At 37.0% G+C, this 27,213-nt stretch overlaps 1 protein-coding gene across 1 annotated transcript in view; it reads left to right on the forward strand.

The window, feature by feature from the left end:
* The window catches only part of LOC115912708 (lipoxygenase homology domain-containing protein 1), a 137,154-nt gene that overhangs the window by 104,530 nt on the left and 5,411 nt on the right, over nucleotides 1-27,213 (forward strand). The window contains exons 32-42 of the mRNA XM_030964372.1: nucleotides 1,476-1,602; nucleotides 3,215-3,363; nucleotides 16,106-16,313; nucleotides 17,890-17,949; nucleotides 18,244-18,422; nucleotides 18,978-19,200; nucleotides 22,359-22,513; nucleotides 22,646-22,721; nucleotides 24,818-24,896; nucleotides 25,114-25,399; nucleotides 26,934-27,012. Coding sequence (XP_030820232.1) covers nucleotides 1,476-1,602; nucleotides 3,215-3,363; nucleotides 16,106-16,313; nucleotides 17,890-17,949; nucleotides 18,244-18,422; nucleotides 18,978-19,200; nucleotides 22,359-22,513; nucleotides 22,646-22,721; nucleotides 24,818-24,896; nucleotides 25,114-25,399; nucleotides 26,934-27,012 — 1,621 coding nt within the window. The remainder of the gene's footprint in view (nucleotides 1-1,475; nucleotides 1,603-3,214; nucleotides 3,364-16,105; nucleotides 16,314-17,889; nucleotides 17,950-18,243; nucleotides 18,423-18,977; nucleotides 19,201-22,358; nucleotides 22,514-22,645; nucleotides 22,722-24,817; nucleotides 24,897-25,113; nucleotides 25,400-26,933; nucleotides 27,013-27,213) is intronic.

Genomic DNA, 27,213 nt, shown 5'->3' on the forward strand with positions numbered 1-27,213 from the left:
TCCTCTTATTCCATGGTTTTTCTAGCAGGACTGGCTGAATCGTTGTATAAAATAACTAGGTTGGTATAGGAGGTTGTGGATAATATCTGTTATTAAAGACAGCTTAGCAGTGTATTTACACTGCTGGTTAGAATCACCATGGTCATTTCTGTGCTATTTTGTTTTGATTTTACAAGATTGTACCTCCAGAGAGTCTGAGATTTCTGCCTTCTATCAAAAGTAAATGCAGGTGTAGTTGGTTGATTTCCATATTTAGATTCAGACTTCATTCTTATAGCCATAACTACAAAATAATAATCCTGATTTTTTTAGGAAATTGAAATAATTAGAAAATAATGCCTAGAATAAAATTAATTAAGGTATGCCTTATTTCTGCAGTATGTAATAGCTAATATCTTCATTCTTGCTGCTTTCACTTTTTGAAGAAATAAAACACAGTAAATGAAATCTGAGTTTCAATAAACTGTTCAGGAATATAGGTATTATTATGAAAGGAAAATTGTGCCAGCATTATCCTTCACAGTGCATTTTAAAAACTCTTTCCAGTTTGTCTGTCATAATGAAAAATACTAAGAGCCTTTTGAAGACAAAACAATGCTACCATCTCCCAGTCACAATTCCTAACCAAAGCTGGTTTTGCTTACTGGCTTAAAGGTTTGGACTTTTTAGTGAATTAGGTCACGAAGAATTGAAATGAGTGAATTATAGGTGCCCTTTTTAATGCAGGGTTACTTCCTACAAAGTACTTTCAAATATGTTCTCTGGTCTAGGTTTAAATAGTTTAGAAAATGGGAATTCATCTCAGTCTAGCTGGTAGTGCCATACTGTAAGATATCTCATTATTAAAACATGTTTTCTTATAGAAAGAATAAGCTTCTTAGCTCAGGATCAACATTCTCTTAGTTTATACACAGAATTTCATAGAGATTGAAATTAGTATCAAACTCTATATATTCAAGTGCTACATATGTACTGATATATATATATATAGATATAGATATATATACGTCAGAAGGCATTCTTAATTCCTGTATTTCAGTTTTTTCCAGAAACATTTCTTTTCCTTTCTCCTGTTACTTAGAATAAGAAAACATTCTGCACTGAAAAATATTGTGGCATATTGACATTTCTCACAAGCTGAAATATGCCCATACCAACACTTCTTTTTCTTTCATACGCTGGATGAATAGGTTACATAAAGGAAACTTTTTGAACAATTTCAAATATTTTTTTTCCTTCACTGCAGTCTCTGCAGCAGTAATGTTGACAACACTTTAATTACCTTTAATTGGGAAAGATATTTATTCCTTCTCATTTGAAAGGCTGTTTTCAAAAGCATTTTAGAAAAATTTATTTCCTCTTATTTTTAAATTTTAAAATGATGTGTCATAGCTGTTTAATAGTTTGTCTTTAGCTATAGTTTGCATTAGAGCGCAACAGATGCCAAAGTTATTTCTTTTTATTTCTTTGATAAGGTAAAGCTTCAACACAGAGAAACAAAAAATGTTCTAGAATTCCCATTTTGTCATAACTTTGCTGATGAAGAAGGAGGAAGAGTAACCGAGCTTCCAGTTCTCACAGCTGGGTCTCCTTTTCCAGCAGGTTTGTCACAAATTGGAAACACTGGGAGAGATTTGGTCAGTGATGATGTCCAATTTTCAGAGAAGCCCAAAGGATTTTGCAGATATTTTCTATTAATTTCTGCCATGGCTAGGTTCAGTCCAGTCCAGTCCAGTCCAGTGTTTAAAACCAGTATCTTACACCCTAAAACTGAGCACTGTGCACTCAAGTCTGATTGGTATCAGTTTGTGACACATAAAAGAGCAAGCATATGGCACTGAAACTATTAAAAGGGTTTTGAACAGTACTCAGAGTTTAGCTTTTATTCAGTAATATGATCTGGTTCTCTCACAGGCTGAGCAGGGAAATACAGAGGAGATAACTCTTGTACTGTAATTTCAGGCAAGAAGGAGCTCCATGTCCCCCCCACCCCAAACAGATCTCTTGTTGTTTGTGTTCCTAGAATTGCAAGCTTTCTTTTCCGGTGACTTAGCAGTCATATGTCATCCAACTCCATCAGAGTTGTGCCTTGATCCCCTCAAGACTGGATATGTTTATTTTGTTCTGTGTTTTTTATAAGGTTCTATAACCAAAGTTAGAGAATAATGGAAGAACTCTTATCCTAAATGAATATTCTACCATGATAATATCATAGGCTACTCCAGAAGTTAAGGGTTTAGATCAAGAACAGAAGTAATCTGTATATTCTTGCCTCTTTTGCTGTGCTTTTAAAGTTAGTATCAAACAAAGCACTTAGATAGGAGCTTCTTAAATGTGAATTTGAGAAAGTATTGATCAGAAATTCATTGGTAAAATTCTTTGATTTTAAATACTTCTTTGATTTATTTCTTTATGGAAGAACACATATTTAAATCTTTTAAAATGCTGCTCCTTTTTCTGAGGAGCATTTAATGCAAGGACAGATACTTTTTCTTTACCTCTCCCCACATTTTTTTCTCCTTTTGAATTGAATGTTTTGGGGATGTGATCTCTTTCTTATTTTAGGGATCACATCACCAGAGTGTTATGCATTTCTCTGGGAGTACAAACAGGTATTTTACATAAGCAGACTTTCAAGGAGTGCTCAGCTGAAGGGTTGTGTGCTCACACCGCGTGTTCTCTCACATGTCATCTCCTCTCCTGAGGCCAATAACTCCAACTGGTGAAGTGCAGAGTGAGCAGCCACTGATTGGATCATGATCCAGAGGAAATACAAAAGTTGTTTTCTTCCTGACAGAATCCAGCTTCATTTGAGCTCCATGAGGCTCTGAACACAGGTGCACTTGTTCAGTGATTTAGTATCATCCATGGCCTAGAAACTTTTTCATTGGAGTGTCATAATTAAATGCATGCAAGAGGTGATAAGAGTATTATTTACACGCTTTTATATGAACTTGTTATGTGGCTTTTTTTTCCTCTTCTGCCTGTGTTTCAGGCCCACTCAAATTATTTAGCTTATTATTCTTTATATTAGTTGCTCTTAAATTCTAATTACGATGCATCTATGTGCTTTTACAAGCATTACACTATATTTTGGTCCTCTGATCACTCCAGATAGGATGAAAAATGAAAATATAATAGAAGTAATTGATTAAATAACATATATTTTAACTGGTTTATGTTTGGTAAACCTTTGCTTTCTTTTTCCCCACAGTGAAAATCTATGTTCTCTACATCACCACGGGGGCTATCCCTGGGTCAGAAACAGATGCAGATGTGTACATCATGCTGCAAGGCTCATTGGGAGATACTGGCAGAAGAAAGTTAATTAGAAAAGGAGACGAAAATTTCACTAATGGAAAGGTATACTTATAAGTTCTGCAAGATATTTTTCGCTTTTAGAACCCAGTCCAATCACTGTGGATTTAGTGGGAAGAGGGAAGTCTACAAAGTCCAGTTTACAACACTCTGTGATTGTTTATCTATCAATATCTCAAACTTATGTGGGAAATATCAATCCTTATGCAGCTGATGCTAGCAACACTGACAGCTGATAAAGTGACAATATCAAGTGCTTTTATATTTAATTTTACATCCAAATTTTAATACCTCTTTTCTTGCCCATGCCACTCTTCAGACTATGGCATCTTTCCCTGATTTCTACTGTCTACCCCTCAGTCTGACTCTTGGTCTCTCTCCAGACTGTCAGACACTACTGTCCATAGTTTTCTTTGGTGTACCAGGAGGGTTCCTTCATTCACTGTGCAGGAGTGAGTCTTGTAGCTCATAGACATAGACCAGTCAAAGTCCATTATTGCTGCCAGAGATGCATTTCCTCGATGTATTGTCAGTATAAGCAGAAATTGGAGGGAATTTAGGTACTGAATATGCTGCAGAAACATGGGTAGACTTACAGAAAAATGCATGCCTTTGACATAAAACCTTGTGCCTGTAGGAAGTTCTCAATAGAGGGAGTGAAAAATTTTCAGCTGAAAAGATCACAAGATATTTTGAACATGGAATAAACAAATTGCTTGTACTTACTCTGGCTCTTTTTCGGAAACAAATTTGAGGACTGAAATGATTTTTTAAGTATTCCAAACCAAATATCTGTTACAGAAGATTTGTGTTGGAATAGTTGAAGTTTAGAAAAAAATCCACCAGTGTCTTGCAACCAGTAAGTTATTTTAATCTGTTGGTGTTGGCTGCCAAGAAAATGAGAGTTTCTTCAAGGATGCAAGTTTCCAAATCAGCCTAGACTGATAGCCAAAGCAGACATGGTATGTGTGATTAGGAGGCGCTCAGCTCCTAACTACCCCTAGCCTCATCAATTCAGTGTCAATTGAAAGTGAGTATTATATTTCTGGATTTCAGCTACTTGAAATACTTATTCATAAGAAAAGTTAAGGCGTTTAAATCTTTATTTTTTAAGGGATCAGATACTGTGGATAAGGCTACTCAGTTTTGATAAAGTCACATTTGTCTTCCCTAATGCTGAAGTTCAGGTTATGGTTTACAGATAAGCTGATTTAACTGAATTTTAGAGCTGCAATCCTTTTGTCCTCATGAAGTAAAGTTAGCTTACTATAACTTTTACTGGATTCCTTCTTAAATCATAGTCCCACAAGTGAGTAATCTGATTTCTAGACTGGTAGTTTTTAATGAAGAGGGACCAAGGATGTACATCTAGAAATGTTGACTAAGAAAGCAGAAGTGAACCACAAAGATTTATAACCTGAAGGGTAGTTTTATAGTATTAGCATCTACTTCGGTTTAGCTCAGAATTTTTCTCTCTTACAGAGTAAGATGCAGATCTGGCATGTAGCCATCTCTTCATTATTTATTTGACATTTTATAGGAGCAGTGTGTGAATATAACACAGTATCCTTACATTTCTAAATGTAGATATCAGCACAGGAGGGTTTTAGGGCTCTATAAAGAAATTGCTTGTAGATAAGTAATAGAGAAGCACATAAAAGTCTTGATTCACTCATTTTTCAGTAAAAATAAAGGTATTTGGTTAATTGAAAAGTATAAAATTATTCTGCACGAAAGGCTCCTGCCTATGCAGCAGTATTTTTTCATTATATGTTTTGGAAATTTCCCAGTGTTTTCTTCCCTTTAAAAGTAATCTCCAAAAAGACTCTCAAGTGTAGAATGTCTCTTTCTATACCAACCCAATCACATATTGTGCCAAGGACCCCTGCAGTCAGAGATTCTGCACTTGGTGGTTTAGGGGATTTGGAGTAGAACAGGCAGAATTTGCATTTGGAATCTTAACAGTTGTTCTGACATTTTAAAATGTGCTTTTCCTTGCAATAATTTTTCCCCTGACTATACTGTAACAGCTAGTGAACTGGAACAGTGTTTCTGTTTGAAATCATATCAAAATATGGTGTTAGTCTCACAGAATGTCAGGGCTGTTACAAGCAACAGTTTAGCTATGCAGAAATACATAGAAATGTTTAAATATTCAGCAAAGTTTGCAGTGGATTGGAGATATTCTTCTCTCATATAACATGTTTTTTATTTTCATGAGCTAAGTTACATGACAGTAAAAGAGTGAATTGTCATCTTATATCTGAAAACTTGCTTTGTGCCTTTCCAAAGTCCTTACACCTGTGAGACCATCAGGGAACTTGTAGGTAAAGCAATGTGCATGATATTTTTAATTCACCAGTAAGGCCCTGCAGTTCGCTCCTGAGAGGGCAGCGCTGTCACCGTTGAGAGCTGAGCTTCTGGTGATCTGCTCATTCTAATGAGTGTGAGGACTTGTCCTGCGAGATCCATAGTCTTTCAAATTGCTCTGACGTTGATGCCTTGTTTGATGTTCTCCTAAAAGCTGTGAGGATGGACAATGCAATCTCAGCACACGTCTTCATGCAGTTCAACTTTCATGAAATCCTAACAGTACTTATTCATGATTCATGAGTCAGTTTAAGCCTGATTGATGTTACTTGCTTATGAGTATTTTCTTGAACCAAGTATACTCAGTTCAGACATTCTGTGAAAACCAGGGCCCAGTTGTGTAAAATCCTTACAGTATCTCCATGTTGCTTCTGACACACAATATTTTTTCAGCAAATGTCATTCTTGATGCTTCTTTATATGGCCTTTGATAGACTTGCTGTATGCTCTGTCATATGGCTGTGAGTTATCCAAAAATTTCCTCTTTGAGAATGTGGGGTTTTTTTCAGATCAGTTCCATCAAAACCAGTAAAGTACACTGAATATGTTATGACTGATATTTAAGTATTTTAATTTAGGTTTTATGAAATTGGCCAGTATTTCAAGTATTCCACTTTATAGAAGCGCTAAATTCTCCGACAATTTTTGCTTCATTCTATTAGTATTTGAAAAGATATATTCTTTATCCTGCCCTATATTTAGACATCAACTGCTCAGGTTGGTGCCATGGTAACTGCAGCACATACAAAAATTTTCAGTGAGAGGTGACTGTTGGTTCTCAGTTTCAGTACTCACAGATTAAGCACTGACAATTAAAAAAAAAAAAAACAAACCAACAAAACTTCAGCAAAAAGTCCATGTGTGCCAGGATACAATAAGAAGAATCAGAATGTGGGGCAGTGTCCTGAGGTCACAAGTAGGAAGCCAGTGAAGTCCACATCCCACCACACTGACAGTGCTGCTATTTTGTGACTGCAGATAAACCTTCTCTTATGGAAAGCTTGCCTGACATAATGATTAAATAGGTGCCAAATGTCATTGATCCAAATGTATTAATCACAGTGGCAGGCTGTTGGCCAAGTTACTGTTATACAGAAACGAACACTAAATCAATCTGGTCATCATAGAATCATAGAATTGTTTAGGTTGGAAGAGACCTTTAAGATCAAGTCTAGCTGTTGAGCCAGCACTGCTAAGTCCACCACTGAACCATGTCCCTGACTACATGTTTCCCTGGGCAGCCTGTTCCAATTCTTGACAACAATTTCATTGAAGAAATTTTTTCATATAGCCATTCTAAACCTCCCCTGGTGCAACTCAAAGTCATTTCCTCTTATGCTGTGGCTTGTTACCTGGGAGAAGAAACCAACCCCAATCTTGTTGCAACCAATTTCTCCCCAAGCCTCCCTCCTTCAGGCAGTTATAGAAAGCAATCAGGTCTCCCTGAGCCTCCTTTTCTCCAGGCTAAACATCCCCAGTTCTTTCAGCTGCTCATCTTAGGATTTCTGCTTCAGACCCTTCACCAGGTTCGTTGCCCTTCTCTGGACACACTCCAGCACTTCAATGTCTTTCTTGTAGAGAGGGGCCCAAAACTGAACACAGAATTCAATGTGTGGCCTCATCAGTGCGGAATGCAGGGGGACAATTATTGCCCTGGTCCTGCTGGCCACCCTATCTCTGATACATGCCAGGATGCCTTTGGTGGCCTTGGCCACCTGGGCACACACTGGCTCATGTTCAGCAGCTGTTAACCAGAGTCTCCAGGTCCTTGGTGGTTTTTCAGCCACTCTTGCCGAGTCCTGTAGCATTGCATGGGGGTTTGAGACCCACGTGCAAGACCTGGCACTTGGTCTCGCTGTACCTCATGCAGTTGGCCTTGGCCCTTGGATCCAGCCTGTCCAGGTCCCTTTGCAGAGCCTTCCTGCCCTCCAGAAGATCAACATCCTCACCCAACTTAGGGGTGTCTGCAAACTGACTGAGGGTGCCCTTGATCCCCTCATCCAAATTATCAATAAAGATACTAAACAGGACTGGACCCAGTGCTGAGCCCTGGGGAGCAGCAGTAGTGACCACCCACCTGCTGGATTTAACTCCATTCATCACCACTCTCTGGGCCTGGCCATCCAGTCAGATTTTACCCAGAGAAGAGAGCACCCACTGAAGCCGTGAGCAGACATTTTCTCCAGGACAATGTTGTGGGGAATTATATCGAGAGCTTTCTTGAACTCCAGCTTACCAAATTTCACAGCCTTTCCTTCATTCACTAAGGAGGTCACTCCGTCACAGAAGAAGATCAGGTTGGTCAGGCAGGACCTGCCTTTCCTAAAGCCATGATGGCTCAGCCTGTGTGTGAGTGCTGTGTGATGGTGATATGTACCATGACCTTCCCTGGCACGCAGGTCAGGCCTGCAGTTCCCTGGATCCTACTTCCGACCCTTCTTGTAGATGGGTGTTACATTTGCTAATTTCCAGTCAATTGGCACCTGTCCAGTTAGCCGGGACTGCCTGTAAATGATGGGAAGAGGTTTGGTGAGCACTTCTGCCAGCTCACTGGGTAGCCTTAGGTGAATCCCATCCAGCCCCATATGTGTGTCTCTGTGCTGTAGCAGATTGCTGGTCCTTTCCCCTTGGATTGTAGGGGCTTCATTCTGCTCCCTGTCTCTGTTTCACATCGCAGAGGGCTGGAAGATCAGCTGGTCTTGCTATTAGAGACTGAGGCAAAGATGGCAGTAAGTACCTTAGCCTTTCCCTCAGTCTTTGCCAGCTCTGTTTGTGGCACTCATGGTTGCTCACACTCCCTCAGGGTTGCTTCTGTACATGGGGGGGAGCTTGGCCACCATTGGTTCTGGCCCCATGTCCTGCCATCTGCTGTGGCTCGAGCTATGGGTTTCTGGTGGGCTCTCTCTGCTGTCCCAAGGTTCCTTTGGGAAGATCTCCCATGTACCATGCTGCAGTGTTCAGCTGCTGATGGTGCCAGCACCAGAGAGCTCACCTTGGCCACTTGGCTGCTACTTTTGGTTACGCCATCTTTAAATCCATTGAGCAGAAGGATGAATCAGATGGGAACTAGGAAAATATGGAATGCCCCCACAGTGAAGGAAAAGCTGGTGAAGGTTGTCAGAAACTGTGAGGAGAAATGCAGAAAGAAAGAACATTTCTAAAGCTTTATAAAATCGTAGGAGACAGTGGCAAGTACCTGAGTTATGTGCAGTTCTCATTGATACCTCCACGATGGCATTTCCCAGTCAGTGAGAGATTTATAAGGGACAGAGTCAGAACATCCCCTTGCAATCATCCAGCTTGTCTATACAGCACTGCCAATGTTTAGAGCTGAGTGAATAATTAATTTCAGTTTCCTGACATATTCCTGCAGGGCAAAAAATATGTAAAATTTTGTTGCCAAAAATTAAAAACTGGGCAAAATTAATTAATGTTAAAATTACCTGCAAGAGGGGAGTACTTCATTCTGTCTATATAGATCTTAAAAATAAATCATGTAAGTGACATTTCTAAAGCTGAAATGCTTCTCACTTAGTTTCACTTGCCTGTATTCTACACATTTGTTCTAACATGATGGCTTAAGCATCTGCTGCAGAAAGGTTACCTTCTCTCTTCATTTGGACATTTATCTTAAAATGAAATTAGTTAACCTCAGAGAGTGCCTGCTGTTTTCTTTGAAGGAAATTGTCTTATTATATAAACTTATTTTAGATAGGCCAAGTTGGGTAAGTGAATTTTATGCCCTGTTCATTTCAGGGTTTTGATAAACAAGGTAATTTTAAAATAAAATGCAGCTAAATTTATTAGCTTGATTTATTAAAAATCTTAAAACAGTTATGGTTAATACAAGTGTGCTTTTTTCAGGAAATAAAATATTCAATCATTTTCCTCAATGCAGCAAGAACGAAATTAAATTCAGTTCAAGTTAAAAAGTTTAGAAAATATATCTAACTCCAAATGAATAGCTACCAGTGATGAAGTTTAAATCAGCTGGAAAGCTGTTTCAAAGCTTAAGGATACTTGTTTTTTCTTTTAAATACTAGAGATTCACACTGTTTTCTGGCTAAATTTGTCAAAATTTAACTTGGAATTGAATTTTGTCATACTTTTGGCTGCTAGTTTGGATAGCTCTCTTACACTAAATTTCTACTGCCCTTGACAGTATTTATGACAATAAGAAAATCAGTATGCCTTTGACAAGTTCAATAGATTATTCTGCTTGATTCACTGAAAGGAAGGCTTTCCAGTGATTTATTAACTCTCACAAATCTTTTCAGAGCACTCTTCAATTTAGCACCCTACTTCTTCAAATGTCATAACAGGAGATTGTATTTGCATAATCTCTGAAATCTTGTTTTCTTCCAGATAAATCATGGAAATACTAAAGAGCATAAGCTTATTAACTGGCTTCATTGCAATGAGATGTGCTTGAAAATATTCTCTTTTTACAGCTTCACTTGGAGACATACAAGTTAGACATTTTATTATCCCATTATTTTATTTGATTATAGTGTCTTAATCAAAATATCATACAATGATATGCATTTCTGAAGTTGAAGAGAATTACATTCATCCTGTTTTCTTTGCCTGTTAAACCAGATCTCAAACTTGGACTGTTATTCAATCAATCCAACAATCAGGCTGCATCAGATGGGATTGAATCTGTCCAAAGTGATGGCTGTCCTATGTTTGTTTGTGTTTTGTTGATGGTTTTGTTTGATTTTTAAATCTCTTTTGTTTGATACAATTTATGATTACAGCTTTGGATGTGGCTGATGATACTGATCTAGGTAGCAGTCCTCTTGCATTTTATTAAATACATTTTAAAGTCTAATTGAAATGTCTTTACCTAGTTTGCAGAATGTTCATAGCTACTGATCATTATAAAATGCCCCTATTATTTCTTACTCCTGTTGCTGTTTTGTGCATAGAAATCTTGTTTCAAAAGGATTTCTTTCCAGTTATACTAAGATTATTAACATAAGATCAGTGCAGGGCAAATATATTTGGGGTTTTTTACTACCCCTATTCTTTCACTGATTCTTCACCAATCTTGTTGAAGACTGATAAACTATGATAAATGTGGGTAATCAGAAACCTCGAATGATTCATTCATTATAATCTATGTTAATTTTTTAATGCAGGGATAAAAATTTTCAATGAATTTATAGCTGAGAATTTAACATAATACAAAACCATGCTTGTTTTTGTATTATGCAGAATGCATAATACATGCATTCCTGCAGAAATGTGAGTCTAGAAGGAAATTCAGCGTTGGCTTTTTCAGATGCATGAAAACCCCTGTTTTTAAATAAGCATTTTTAAAGAAGGATACAGAACACTACAAGACAGTGAGGGCACAGTCAGAGGCACTGTCCATCCTTCCACTGAGCTGAGCCAAGACAGTACTGCTACCAGTGCTACTTACCACCCAATATTTCCACCTCTGAAGTCTGCTGGCACAGTGACATTTGCTCTGTCCAATGTTTATTTAGTTTAAGCAGTTAATATCATTAGTGATTTGGGCTTTTTCACTTGGTCTATCTCAATAAAATTTTGCTGGAGCTGATTTTGTGATTGTCCTGGCCCAAATAAAAGGTGATAGTGTCCATCTAAGAGAAGGCAGTGATGTGACAAGCATTTGGGACAGGGTGAAGAGGTTCTGTTCAGCACAACTGGAAGAGCCCATAGGACCACAGTCTGAAGGGGCAAAAGTAATTTTTCTCTTTTTTCTCCCTTTCCAGGAATGTTTACACACTGTTTCTCATTTGGCTCAGTGTTACTGGGGGCCTTTATTTTGCCTACCTGTGTTAAAACTGCTTTGTTTTCAGTGGAGTTTCTCCAGATTAACAAGTGAGATCAAAATAATCAGGCAGCAAATCAATAGGTTTGCTAAGCTTAATAGAAAAGGTCCTTTATCTAGACACTCTGACTCGTTTTCCAATAAAAGCCTATTAAAATGATACTAACATTAGCAGTATGGGAAATCACTTGTGCATACAGGTTGATGAAATGAAGCATATGGTGAGTCTTGACTTGCCATTTTCAGTTCTTCTGGGAATATCATCATTAACCAACCATCAGGTCTCAGTACCAAGCCTGTAAAATGATTGGCATTTATAAAGGTAAATATTGCACAGTAACTGTTCAAATGCTTCTTCTGTTACAAGAGCTATTGCAGCTGCTGCAGACAGTGATAAGTTGCCAGCACCGTCACAGAAGAGTACTGAATAAAGTCATAATAAACTGGGTCACAGATTTAAAGAAAAGGCTCAAAACGTGGGTCCCTGGAAAAAAAAAAAAGAAACATTTGACAAAAATCTGAAAAGGATTTAAGGAATAAAAACCCCAAACTTTAAATATTCTGAAAGGATTGCTGGAATTATTGTTATAAAGGAATTTTTTAGTCCTTATTTTCTTAGCCAAGAAGTATGAAAAGTACCAGTTCTGGTTTTGCTAGGGCAGCTCTTCTGGGTCACAGAGGATGTATGGCTCTACCATTGTCAATCTTAGCTGCTCAGGCTGGGAGAATATCTTTCTTTCTCCAGGCAATGCTAATTAAGAAAATTTAGTGGGCTGTACATACATACAAATTGCTTTAATGCTATTCTGAGAAAATTCAATATAAGCTCTGCTGAATTGGACAATATGTATTATTATCAATATTTAAGGTGACTTCTCTGTTCAAACCTAATTTGCTAGTAGTAACTAAAAAAGAATTAACATTTTTTCCCTAGGGGAAAATGATGAAGATAAATTTCATATTCTATAGGTTTGCTTATGTTCTGTGTGTTTTCTTCCTCTCTCTTTCTCTTTCTGCAGAAGAATTAACCCTCCAGTAATTTCAAAGGTCCCCATTTGTAAGTCAAATAAAAGGTAGAATATCATGTGATGTACAAGACCTGTCAACAACTCGAGTATTTAGAAAATTTTGTGCCTAATCCATGGTCTCAGGTGAATCTACAAAAATATTAGCTAAATTATTAATAATAATTGAATTTCATAAAATTTGAATGAAATATATGTCATAATCTCTCTGTTTGCAGACAGCTTGAGAGGAGAAAAGGGAATTAAATTTAGCAAATAAATTATCTCTAGCCAATTGTTTTTAGCTCTAACAATTATAGTTGCTGCTCTTTCTCTGTTCTCTTTTGGTCTCTTGACTAAAATAAAGCTCATTACACTGTGTAGATTTTCAAATGTACACGTAAAGAGAAAATGTTATCTTGGAGTTTACCCCACATGACACAATTTCTAGTCTATTTAATAGTTCCTTAACTTGCAGTTTATAAGATGTTTGAATAGTGTTCAGATTTGTCCATGGATTTCTGAGATTTTACATTCTCTAAAGTGAGCTCATTAAAATGGCACATTGACAAATGATAAAGTACTGTGTCTAACACAAACCAAACATCAAACTTTTCACAAATGTTTTTTCCATCAAAATATACTTATTTTCATAGGGAAAAGGAATTGTAAAACCTTTTGTATCTTAACTAAACTTGCTTTTATCTGTGGCTGGATCCTCCAGGTCATAGATAACCCATAGCACATGCTGTCCCTGATTTATTAAGTCACTAAATTAATAAGTACTAAAAGTTTGTTAACCATCAAACTTGATGAAAGTCAGACCCAACTATTCTTCTGGGCACAGCACAAGCCTAGAAGCAGCAGATTATTGTCTGTAGTTTTCCTATATTCCTAACTCTCCTTTCCAAGAGTCGATCACTGACAACAGATTTTTTTTGGAGATGCTGATGACCATGCCACTAAATTAGTCATTCTCTGGAAAACTGTTTTCTCTTAAAAAGAAATTATTTTAACGAGTATCTGACAAGAGCTTTCTCATGTGTTTCCAATAAAATAATTGTTTCAGCTGAGGTAGAAATAATTTTCTTCCCAGTGGCTGGTATGGGGCTGTGTTTTAGATTTGTGCTGAACACAGAGCTGATAACACAGAGATGTTTTGGTTATCACTGAGCAGGGCTTGCACAGAGCCAAGGGCTTTCCTTCTTTTTGTGCTGCCACACTGGTGAGGGGGCTGGGGGTGCATGGGAGGGTGGGAGGAGACACAGCCAGGACAGGTGACCCCAGCTGACTAAAAGGGTCCATGTGGCATCATGCTCAGTATATAAAGTGGGGGAAGAAGGAGGAAGGAGGACATTTGGAGTGATGGCATTTGTCTTCCTAAGTAACCTCTGCAAGTTCTGGGGCCCTGTTCTTCTGGAGATGGCTGAACACCTGCCTGCCCATGGGAAGCACTGAATAAATTCCTTGTTTTGCTTTGCTTCTGTGCATGGCTGTTGCTTTCTCTGTTAAACTTTATCTCAACCCACGAATTTTCTAGCTTTTACCATTCTCATTCTCTCCTTGATCTTGCTGGTGAGGGAGTGAGCAAGCAGCTCTGTAGGGTTTGGATACTGCCTGGGGTTAAACCTCAACAATCATGCACTACTATAAACATTATCATTTGCAAGAACTAGCAGCAGTTTTAGGATAAATTTGCACATTTTGTGAACTTAAAATATTTTTTTTATTGACAGACACAGGGGTCTGTATGTTTCTTACTTCAGTCTGTGTTTTTCATCTCCTAACTGCATGTATTTTTAATACATTTCATTTAATAACTGTAACAAATTCATTTTATTCAGACATGATGGTATAACTTTACCAATCCAATTAAAGCTGGAATAAAGGAGTGATCAAATTAATATCACAATTAATGTAAATTAAGAGTTCAAGTTAATGGTATTCAATCATCAAATTAGTCCAATAGGTAATAAAATAAAATGTTTGTGTTGACACTAAACCTTAATTTTTTGATTTGGCTAAGAAAAACATGAAGAGGAGCCTCTTTTCCTGCAGTTCTGCACTCCTTCTAGAATTTCAGCTGTTCCAATATATTTGCTCTGCTATTAGATTCAGTAAGCCACTGATAACCTTGACTCCTTGTGAGGAAGTATAGCTATTCAAATGCCTCTTTCAGACTTTTTCCTTCATATCATTGTCTCATTTTCCCATTTTACATGATAGCTTAAGAGTGATAATGCAGATGTGTTGATTAGATGGTACATTGTGGCAGTTTTTGACTAACATGACCTTTCTGTCTACAAGTTATAGAGTAGTCAGTAACAGGTTGATTATTATTTTTAGGACACTATTAAAAGTGTGGCTTGCACTTTCAAATTCACATGAAAAATGAGAAACAAAAATGGAAGAACAAATTTAAAATTTTTCTGTTTCTAGGGATTCTTTTTAAGTGGATGGTCATATCTAATCTGCACTTTTAAGATCAATAGTTGAGCTTATGCTGTGTCTCATTAAGTTGCAATCTCGTTAGGCTCGTCTTTGTGACACAAAACTTTCATCAGTTCTTCAGCTGGAAAACCTGTCCAGGAAAAAAACTGTAAGTGGTGGAGCAAGAGAACTGCCTATTCCCTGTTTCACCTCTGCACAAACCTTTAAAGGTTGCTCTGGCAGAGCAACTTCAGTGTGAATTACGTTGGGAAGACTTCAAGACTTCTCAGAACTCATGTGTTTTCATCATTATTGCTACCTATTCCCTTCAAAACCATCTTTGCATCCTTAAATCATGCTGGAAATTCCATCACAAATAACACTAGATTTTAACAGTTATCAACCCCAGTAGAAATGAGAAGATAATTCATAAATCTATAAAGCAAAAAATGTGAAAAGTCTCTGTGACAAGAATTTAATGTCTGTTTTTCAGCTGAGGAAATAGGAAATAATTGTAACACTCACAAAAAGCCAGAATCAGATATTGTGAAAGTATTGAATGTCTGATATATCACAATTCTCTTTAGGAATCTTACTTCAGTGTTCTAAACATTGAAAAATTATTGTGGGTTTTTTAACTGATAGAAAATAACAGAACTTATTTCAAAATAGTTTTATTTCATATTTTTCTTTCCATTCAATGATGTATATTGAAACTAATCCTACAAATTAATCCAAATCTGGAACCAAGTTTGTCATTCTTTCTTTAGAGATACCTTCTGTGATGCTTGTTTCTACCCTTCTCCTTCCCTGTATTTCATTCCTGAAATAACCCTTGGGGTCTATTTTGTTAAGAGTAAGATATTTTTAAAATATATTCCCTGTAGATCATTAAACATCAATTTTGGGAAGGAAAATTTCTCATTAAGCAAGCATAGGCAGCTGATAATCTGTGTGGGCAAAGAGGGGGTTTAGCTGGAAATTGCAGAACCACAAAGGGAAGAAATACTTCTTACTGCAGGCATTTAGCATGGTTAAACTTGTCATTTCTGGTTCTGTTGCTATTAATTGAGTTAATAAAAAAATCCTGATTTTCTTCTCGCTTTCATATTTCAAAATACACTGATATTTTAATTACATGATTCTGTTTCCATATGACTTCTGATTCTGAATTTTTCAGGTGGATATTTTTCAAGTGGAGGCAGTAGATATTGGTATTCTGCAAAGGATGGTTGTTGAAAAAGGGAGAGGTTCTGACTGGCTTCTGGAGAAGATTATTGTGAAAGAGTCAGCATCTTCAGGGACAGAAACACTGTTTATGGCTCAAACATGGCTTAAAGACAGACGTGATGGAAAAAGACCTGCCTCAGTAACTCTGGATGCCACAGGTCAACAATATCTTCAAACTATCATCTGCTAAGAAATTCAATCCAAACTGGAGAATGTAGCTGTACTATTTGCTTCTACAAACAAGTTGTGATTTAAAATATTCCAGTAGAACATTGTCATTATACAGGGAATTAGTGTGTCTGAACACTTTGTGTTTTAGTAGCATTTAATAACCACAATTTGCCAGAGGATAATTTCTGCTTTGTTACTCCAGATTTTCAATGGTGTAAGTGCCAAGAAATTTGTCCTATTCCTTTTTTACAAATTCCTACCTCTCCAAGTCTTACTTCTACACCTGCAAACTATTTTTAAGCTTCTAATACCAATTACTTGCTAGGCAGAGTGAAAATGAGGTAAAAAGCAGGGAAAACTCTGTTTAAGCAGTGGAGAAAATGTCTCCATTGTATTCAAGATGACCAAGTTACATTATTTATGCTACACTGTTTGGACAACTTTTGCCAGAATCTGGAGATGCTTTTGACTGACACCATGACAGTAGTCAGGCCACAGAGGAGCAGTTTTGAGCCCACTGCCTGTGGCTCTTTGTCAAGACAGGAAGGGAATGTACACCCTCCCTACCTCCCTGTGTCATGGCTTCAATCCAAGCATGGATTTCAACACAATCTGGTGTGCAAGCTGGGAGGAACCACAACACACTCCAACCAGATCAGTAGGCATCAAAACCCAGAAGGTACCTCTAAGACAGATGTATTTATTCTCCTACCTCTCAGAGAAGTTAATTGACAGTATAGATGAGTCCTTGGATTACAAAACATGGTCTAGATTTATTCTTCCTAACTCCCTGGGCATTTGCTGGCACTTGTCCAGCAATGGCCTCTTGAGACTGAAGATTCTAGTTCAATCAATTTCCTCTGCTGTATAATCTCTAACTTTTGATCATTTGAAACCAGAAAAAAAAAGGAGGAAACTGTTCATGTGTAAAAGCAAATAATTTCAGTTTTGGTTCAGTTTGTATGTTGGGACATCTCTGAAAAAAATAAAAGGTAATATTTAGTTCTGTTTCTACTAAACTTCATTGATTTGGACAAATGTTCCTTCATTGATTTGGACAAATGTGAGTTTCTTTATACAATAATTGGCAAATCCAGTCTTGGTTATGAACTCAAAAGAAGTCTTCTTATTTTCAGTTCGGGTCACTACCTAATGTTTACAGGCAGCTTTGATCTATACCAAATCCCGATGAAATCAGTGGGGACTCATATCTGTGGGAGGATCATCAGCCTCTAGAATGGGCATTAAAGACATCCAATTAGTGCTCATTCATCCAGAGCATAAATTGTACAAATGAAAGGGAAATACTTTAAAATGAAAAATACTAGAATCTTCATGTTACTACCATTTTCCCAGTAAAAGCCAGCCCTAGAGACAGTTTATTTAATAAGATGATATTTAGATGATACTTAAATAGAAAATCACACTGTACATTTCCTAGATAAATCTTTAATCTAAATGATATAATACTCAGTCAATTGCCTCACTAGACACGATACAGACCTTTATTATCATATAAATACTGTCCTACAAAAGTATTAATTTTATCTTTTTTTTAATTAGAAGTTCAGGAGAGGAGGAGTACATCTGCCTGGTCTTTAGGAAGAGACCAAATGAATTCAGGTATAGCTGCTGTCATTACATTGACTGTTTTATTAATCAGTTTTGAAATAATAATGTTTTCATCACAATATGTCGTTATACTTACTAGTATTGACAATAGTTTCCCCTTTGTAAAAAATGGCAACGAACTTAGGGAGCTGCTCAACACCCAGGTGACATCCTTATAAAATAATGTTCCCCATGTAGAACAAGGCATGTCTTAGAAATTTTATATCAGATAGCTTTGTTTATATATGAAAACAGAAACCTCCTTAATATTTTTTCCTTTTTATTTTTCTTATTTTATTTGTTCAGAAGGCAGATGGAGAATTTATTTCACAAAGCATCAAGAAGAAACAAAATCAGAATTTGAAAAGTTGTCAGAAAATATATCCAAGATGGTTATAGTTTTTTATGGAAGCAACGGCAAGTCAAATCCAGTTTCCATGGAAAACAAAGTGGAACATCAGACTGAGAACCAAATAACATATGATGTAAAATAATATATAGATTTGCCTATATTTAAATTTCCTTTGAGTTTCATTTTAAAGAGAAATAATAATGTAGTGCTGTAAATATTGTTTTTAGTGTTTGTACTATTGTTTAAACATTCAAGAAAATCAAGGCTGAAGTTTTCAGTCACATACCATATTTTATTTTTAATTTCTGGCTTTCTCAAGTTCATGATGATCAAGCATATTCTTTTTTTTCCCCAACAAATAGTCATAGTTAATAATGCATATCATTTTAAATGACATTAACATTACTTATTCACATTAGAAATCATTGGCGTATGTAATTTGAATTTGATAGAACAATTACAACGAATGCCCCTAGAGGATAAAGCTAAAATGTCCTTAAGTGCCTACAGTCAACCTGGTTCTGCTGCTTTTGAAGTGAACGGCACTTTTAGCACCAAGACTGATGCAAATGGGTGCAGGACTGCACTGACTCCTTTAGAGCCAACTTCCTGTCTTCCTGTAAACTACCTATGCATTTATCTGCACACCTCTGTTTGGATGTTAACTCATTGTTTTGCTGATTCCTAGATACATTTGCCATCTGATTTGGGAATGCTTTATAAAGTGAGGCTTGGTCTCCAGAGTTTGGAAAACAACACATCCCAGTTGTCTCTTCATCACTTTAAAATACAGAACACATCAACCCTGGATACCTTTAGTCTCACCATAAATAAAACACTTCCTCTTTCTCCTAATGGAGACAGATGGATTGAATTCCCTATACAGTGGCCATTAAAAGAAGCACTTTCTGGTAGGTATAAATCTACTTCAAAGCAGTAGAGTGGTTCAGGAGGTTAACATGTCCTAGTATTACAGTAGAAACCTTTATCAAAACAGAAATTTTTATTGTCTTTATTTAATGATTCATAGAGACTGGATAAGAAGTTAAAAGATATGAAGAAAAATATTACCCACTCAGCTTAATTTCTGTACTATAAAGTGGGAAATGCAATATTCACTTGATTGCACAGAAGTATTATTGTATGCTACAAAGAACAGTTTATAAGAAATATTCTTTTCTTGCACTATTGTAATATTTTTGTTCTCTTTTGTTTAGTCCTCAGCAGCTCATATTGCTGACATTAACAATGTGATTTTTTATAGTTCATTTACTATTAAGTGATTTTGTTGTTTGTTTGCACATTCCAAACAAATATTCTCAGTAAATAACAGCTCAAAACTACATATAAGCTTCAGCTTTATTACCTTTATATACTCCAAATATTTATGCCTCCTAAAATTAGCTCAACAATTCTTACATGTGTAACCTTGGTTAAGTAAAAGAAAAGAAATCCTTTCACCTAGAATCCACCCTATTCCCTAGTGTTATGCTTACTGAATGCTACCATATGATGGAAGAAGTACTAACTTAATTAACAGACCAAATAATGATACTTAATATTCAAATAATTTGTTCCTGTGTTTTATGCAGAAGACAAATTAATTATTAGGGTAAAAAATAAGTCAGGTCATCTAAAGCAGGCTGAAGTAGACATAAAATGAACTACTCCAACACACTTTGGATTGGAACTTATGGCCCAGTTTCAGTGAGGTCTCTGAATGCATCCAAAAGTATGTGAATAATCTCAGTAGAAGTAACAGAGGTTGAAGTTTGGGGTTATTTTGCATAGTTTGGCTGAAATTGAAAATCTAAAATTTGTGTCCAGATTTTAGATTTTATATTGCTTAGAGGTGTTATTTTCACTTGACCACTTACACAGGATGGGTACAGAACAGGGCTCAATGGCTTTCATCTCCTACACACAAGATTGAAACAAAGAGGACCTTCAGATTAACATAAAGCACATGAGTGCACCCCTTGCAAAGGACTGATCACTGTCACATGCAGAAGTATTCAGGATACAGGTCCAAGCCCACAGGAATGAGGAGAGAAAGATGAAGCATGGGTGATAAAGGCGGGATGAGACTGGAGTCCTTATGACCTTGGCTCTGGCTCTGTCACTGATCTTTTTGTTGAAAAAATAATTTCCCCATTCTTTGCTTTTTTTTTTCCTGGTAATATTTTTGTTCTTTGCATCTATTCTGAAATCAACAGACAAAAAACATCACTAACAAGGAATAGGTGTTACATTATCTATAAGTTTAGGTAAAAGAACAAACAAATGAAATAGCTAATTTCTGGGGTTTTATTTCTTTCCACCCATGCTTTAGATATTTTCAAGGAGGGATTTGTAACCAGTGAAGAAAAAAAACTAGGACAGTGACTCCCTCAAATGTTTGCAGTTTATGTCCGAGAGCTTTAAGCAGCTCCACAGCAGGTGGTACACGTGGAGTTCAAAGTGATCTTTAGAGACAAATTTACTTGCAATTTATTGTGAAAACCAGATATGCTTTTTGACAGCTTTCTAAACCTAATTTATTTTCGCCCTTTTATCAGCTAAAAGCAAAACTAGTATTGTATTAATTGGAATGGAAAGCAGCTAATCACACTCACCATAACCAGAAGCCATGTGATGTTAAATTTCAGATACAGCTCTGTCATTCATAGAGTGCCTTAGTATTTTATCTCAGTTATATTTTCCTTTTTTAAAAAAAGCATGCTTGGGATTGTGATGAAGCATTTGCTAATGGCTAATTGAAGCCATCAAAATGCAGATGATAAACTACAGACCCTTGAGATCTGGCAGTGCACACTTGTGCCTTTGGGTGTATTAATGAGCAGAGGCCTCCAGCTGAGTATATACATAAGTAGTTTCCTTTTACTGTACCTTCCTTTGAGATGTTTACACCTCAGGAATCTCCAGGGATGACATGGTGCTGTCTCTCTCCTTCACACAAAGGGTTGTTCAGAAGGTCAATTTTGCACTGCTGTAGTTTTTAAGGCAAAACAATTAAATATTGAAAAGGTGAAAAAAACCCTATTATGCTACTTTCAAGCTGATTATTCCTAAAACTTTAAAAGAGAGCCGTAATTCATATCAATCTTATGAAATAATTAGAATTTTATAAAATGAATGGAGTTGTAACATTCATATATGTTATCCTAGTTGTATGTAATTTCTTTTCAGAGATTTCTTTAGTCTTTCCCCTTTCCAATTTATTCAGTACACCAGAGAGATAAAAGCTTGGTGGCTACACTTGTGATCTGGTCACACTGCCCAAACAAAGACCATTATTTAAGCATTTTAGGCCTCCTACCCTTACCTACATTAATCTCCCTCAATTGCCCTCCTCCATACAATGGGCCCTTCCAGTGCTATCCCCTGTATGATCTGATCCAAAGTTCATGAGTGCAGCCTCTCCACTTGACTCCAGTGCACCAGGGCCACGATGAGTCACAGACCTGACTTGTCTTGGACTCACCTGGAACCTCCAGCCATGATGGGCAGAGGATGCCCGAGTCAGATCATGCCTGAGCCACATGTTATATGCATCTTTCCCTAATTCCCTCTCTGCCTCCCTCTCCTGCACAGACTTATTCCTTCTCTGGCCCTTTCTCCTTCTGCCCCTAGATGGATCCCAAGTCTTTTTCACTGTTTGCTGCATCTGGGACTCTGGACAGCTCTGCCTGCCTCATGCAGATGCTGCAGAACCTGGTCAGAGAGGGCACTGCCTGAGCTGGGGCTGTGCTCAGCTTCTACCTTTTCTGCTCTTGAAGGGCAGGTCCACTCTTGCTGCTCTTTGACACAATGATCCAACAATTAAACCTTCCAAATGCAATCCTTTTACTTTTGTTTTGGGATGGTCCAGTCTCACTTCTCAAATTTCAGATCTGGAAGATGGTGGCAAAACAATTATGGAGAAAAAATTGCAAAAATTTTGAGTTTTGCTATTATTTTCAAGTGCTTGGATTTTAATTATATCTGACTGTAGAATACCATGTTGTCAAATTGCTGGACATGGTTGTGGAACAGTCTTAACAAGATCTTTTTTTACTTGATATTGCAGTGGTTACATATCACCTAACAGTATTTTCAAGAAATATTTTAAATGAGAGAAATTTAGTGCACATGACTGCATGTATCTATGGTACTCATGGTGACACAGGAGACAGATCCCTTCTCCAGTCATTGCAGAATGTACAGCAGGGAGAGAAAAACGAGGTACTCTGTCTTAAAGAATTTTAAAATTTACCCTTTAATACATTCTTGTACTTCCTGCATATTATTTTCAAATTTCCCCATACAGTTAAGAAATATGGTTTTATATTACAATACTGAATAATTTTATTTTAGTCATTTCTAGTTATGGTGGATGCTGTTGACTTGGGAGAACTGGAAAAAATTCTTCTTTCCATCAGCAGTAAAACAGGTAAAATGCTTTTACTTTCTAAAGTCAGTCATGTAAATCACACAGCTAGCATCCTGTTAAAGGCAACAAAGTGCCTGCCAGAGTTAAATCCTAGTTAAGTCCTTTTGGCTATTTTTTGTAAAGGGTAGTGTTTTATAAAGCAAAATTCTACATTTTGACAAATTAAAATCCTGGGATCTAAATGTTATAACATTATTGCATCAAGAAAGTAAATGAAGATGAATATAATTATATTCTGCACTTAATACATGCTCTACTAATAAGTTATCTAGGAGAGTAATTATTACTCAGGTAAGAAATTGGTATTGTTTAATTTTCCTTCTGTGATTCAATTATTTTCACTGTTTTCCTGCCAGTTCAGTTTTCTCCCTGTGACATTCAGAGGTAATTTTTACCTCTGTTTGGCTCTCAGCAAGTTTTGTCATTGAATTCCTTAAAATTGTCTTGACCTCAACATCTCTCTGCTTTATCTGTAGGATAGCTATTGTGCTACTAATTCAAGGAATTAATTATAAACTTTTTTGAAATCCATTAATGAAATTTGCTATATAATTGTAAATCATTACTATGCATTACACTTGACCACTTTCAGACAGTTTTCTAGGGATGCAAGGGTTCTATGTTTGCACTTTATCTGTCTTTTTTTTTGTTTGCTCATCCAGAGGCTCCTCATAAAAACCTTTTAGGCACAGCACTTGGTTTCAACCATGTATGTGAGGTGACATTTGGGCACGAACTCCTTGGCTGGTCGCACATCCCGTGCCCAGCACAGAGTCACCCCCAGGGGGACACAGTGTGGGGCTGCAGTTACTCCAGAGGAGAAGGGAAGGACAGGGACAGCCCTGGATGCTGCAGCTCACTGCTTTTGTTTCCCATAGCCTCAGTTAGGGAAGTTAACTGCAGCCATCTGTCTGAGTGACAGTCACTGAATGTGGCAATTGTGTGTAGCCAAAGGGCACCACAGAGAACCTGACAGGAGAGACTTTTCCATTCAGGTTTGAAAACACAGTTCACAAAGAAGGCACATTGCACTCATTGCCTCTGTGTGTGTTATCAAGACAGGACTGAGATGATGCTTAACAGATATTTCTTCCAAAGGAGTTACTCAGATGATAAAACACTTCAGATGAGTAAGGGTGTCCATATTGTAATAGACTTGTTTAAACTGAGACTAGTTTGGACCAGGACTTTGAACCAAAAATCCCAAATCCCATAAAATCTCTTTAAAATCAGATGTACCCTGCAGGACTGATCAGTCAGGGCAATGTTCTCTAGCGCATTTGTGCTTTCATTCCTTATGAGAGCAAGTTTTTAAAGTCAGGTGGTTCATGGTTCCTTCTTGAATCTTCTTGGATTCTTCCACAGAAGCCTGATGATATCCTATTTGATATAATTAAAGAGAATTGGATAGTAGCAGAAGAGATTGGAACGCAGTTTGTTGAGCAGGACTGAAGCAACAAATAATAGAAGGGAAAATGAATAGTCTTCATTTTCTCTTATTTTGCCATAGACTAAGTAGTGGCAAGACACTCAGGCCATGAAGCTGAAGCGCCCAGCAGAAAATTCAACAAGGAGCATAAGTCAGAGAGCAGTTTCCCAAAGAGCAGAGGGGTACAGTGAGCTGCTGAGCTCCCTTCCTACCTGCCACCTAATGAGATTCTCTTTGTGCTGCATGTGAAATAGTGCTCCACTCCTCTTGTCAACCAGTCACTGAGGAGGAAGCAACAGACCTGTGTTTCTGCTTTTCCTTCTCAAATGTTCTTGCCCAAGTCATGTTGAAGCTTTTCTGCATGCCCATCCAAGGACAGTGAGGACAACACTCTATTGCTTCACTAAGAAAAAGGAAATGCTTACTCCTAAGTTTCTAAGTTGAGGTTTACATACGTTGAGGTTTCTTAGTTGACGTTTAAATAGGAACAAAATAAAGAATTTTGTAGCCATTACAGCACTTTCAACTCAGTTGTTGGCATTCCCAAATTAATGAAAAAATGAAGTTTTCATATAGTAAGAATGCCATCATCACACCAACAACACCCTACCTAATTTCTTGTCATGCAATGGAACACTTTCACTGGGTTCTCTTTCCTTCTTTGCAGACTGCAAACTGGACATTAAAAAATTGCATGTGCAAGAAGCTGCGAAGGAACATCCTATCTATGTATTTGAAGTGAATGAGTAAGTATATTGTGTAAAGATAATAATGGTTTTTAATAGCATAATAGTTGAAAACACTGAGCAGACACTGAATTAAAGTAACTGCCATAGAGTGATTCTCTCAATAGATATTTTTAAAATATGCCCATCTTTAGCTGTTCCACATAAATTAATAGGATTTTTTTTCATTTAACATATTATTTACTTACCAAAAACCAAATGTGGTTCTGTTTTTCAGACAATTTTCTGTGAATGCAAATAAGCCCAAAATACAGAGAGAAATCCCAAGATCTTTTGTTATTAGAGGAGAGAAACAAAAGAATGACATAGATAACAGCTTGGATAAAGAAGGAAGTAAAGTAAAACATGTGACAGAGTATACTATTAAAGTGTACACAGGTGACAAAAGGGGAGCAGGGACTGATGCCAATGTGCATATTATTTTATTTGGGAATGAGGACAAATCTGAGATATTTCAACTCTCTCAGTCACTGGAGCATCAAAACCCCTTTGAAAGAGGAAAGGTGAGTACACAGATTTATAGGTAATGTCCATTTCTTTACTGGAAAAGCAAACATTAAATCTGTGCAAGTTCTTTAGAAAACTTGAGGCATTTATTCTGTTTTTCACATAACTACATGAGTCTCAGCTTGCATGTGTTTCTTCTTTCCACCAGATTCACCAAGGAACATTTTACTTCTGTAGTATCTAGATGTCTCTGCTGCTCTTCTGCCTATTAGTCCCAAATACATCTTCATACTGCCACCCCTTATGTTCCCAGCTCTGTATTACCTCATTCTGAAATGCACAGCACAAGTGGCCTGTGCACGTGTGTGCACTAGCCCGTGCTCTTGCACACACCTTGAATATCCTGCATGAGAACACATCAGTGTCTTACATCCCATCATTTCATTTTGCCATGGAAACTGGTGCTGCGAGCATCCCTGGATGTATAAGCCTAAAACCAGGTGAAATGGAACCATATACACATCAGCCTGATTCTGAGATCCATCATGCTTTAGGCTGTTTTTCAGAGACCCTTAGTTCAGATACAGATATTTGCATAAGAGTGCAGATTCTCTGCATGCTGTCCTAGTGCCTTGGCTGGATGTTTTCTTAATTTAATAAACATATTATTTTGGCAAAGAAATTGCTCTGTTTGGTCACTGCTTGTGCAGTGGAGTACAATGATGGTTACCCTCAAGTAAAAAAAGAAATATATACATTCTCTGTAACTTTCTCTTGTGGAGTTATTGAAAGGAAATGACTAAATAATTAGAACTCCAGTGAAAATATATCCCTTAAGAGATCTACCTCATTATCTCCATGAATCCTCTTTTTACCTGGAATTAGTCAAAGTTTCTTCAGCCAGGTTATCTGTGAGATAAAGATGTTTACCCATGAATTGTCTTCCATACTGAGAATAGTAAATCTGGCTACCTACAGGCACAAGGAGCAAGTAAAAAAGTGTCTCTGAGTAGTAGTTCCTTTTGCCTGGTACTACACAGGAGATGTCATTACCCTTCAAGAAAGAACAGTAGATATGTAGAAATCCTGTTAGCAATCCAGCTAAGTTGATGGATAGCCAGTGATGTCAAAGATCTTAGGAAAAAAACAATGTCTTTTTAAAAATCTGCAATATAAAATAATGTAATATTTTATATTAAAGTATATAATATTTGAGAGGAATAATGGTTAATGTAGTAAAAGCCTTTAACTTTTATATTCCTGAATTTTTGTTTATGTATCATATACTAAAAATATTCTAGAAGGCTATAGTTGTTGAGAGACCAAAAATGTTTTCACAGTAGATGAAAGTCAAAAAAGAGGTAGGGATTGTCATAAGTTGAAAAGTGAATCTTTTGTGTTGGAACTGAGACCTAATAGGAGAGGATGTATGCCACACATCACCAGTAGGGAGAATAAGCCACATTAGTGGCTCACTTATTCTGAACTTCTACTATTACACTTGAATTGGTCTCAGAACTGACCTAGACAAATATGTAAGCTTCCAAACATTAGTATCATATTTTTAATAATTGTATTTTAATATTAAAGGTTGATACTTTCAAGATTAAGACAAAAAACTTAGGCAGCCTACGTTCAATTGAAATTGGCCATGATGGGAAAGGATTTGGTAAGTATTCTGTGTTCAGTAGCCTTGCAAACATCTTCTGCTTAAGGATCTGCCTGACATTTGGAAAGGTGCTTGAAGTCACACCACTGCTACAGCTAGCTAATACAAACCTGTGTACAAATGAGGTCAGCTTTACTGCCCTTGTTTTCACCCTCTCTATCACATTTCCCTTGACTATACCACAATTCTTTTTCTAAGAGT

Source organism: Camarhynchus parvulus, chromosome 2 (assembly GCF_901933205.1).
Source record: "Camarhynchus parvulus chromosome 2, STF_HiC, whole genome shotgun sequence".
Classification (NCBI taxonomy): domain Eukaryota; kingdom Metazoa; phylum Chordata; class Aves; order Passeriformes; family Thraupidae; genus Camarhynchus; species Camarhynchus parvulus.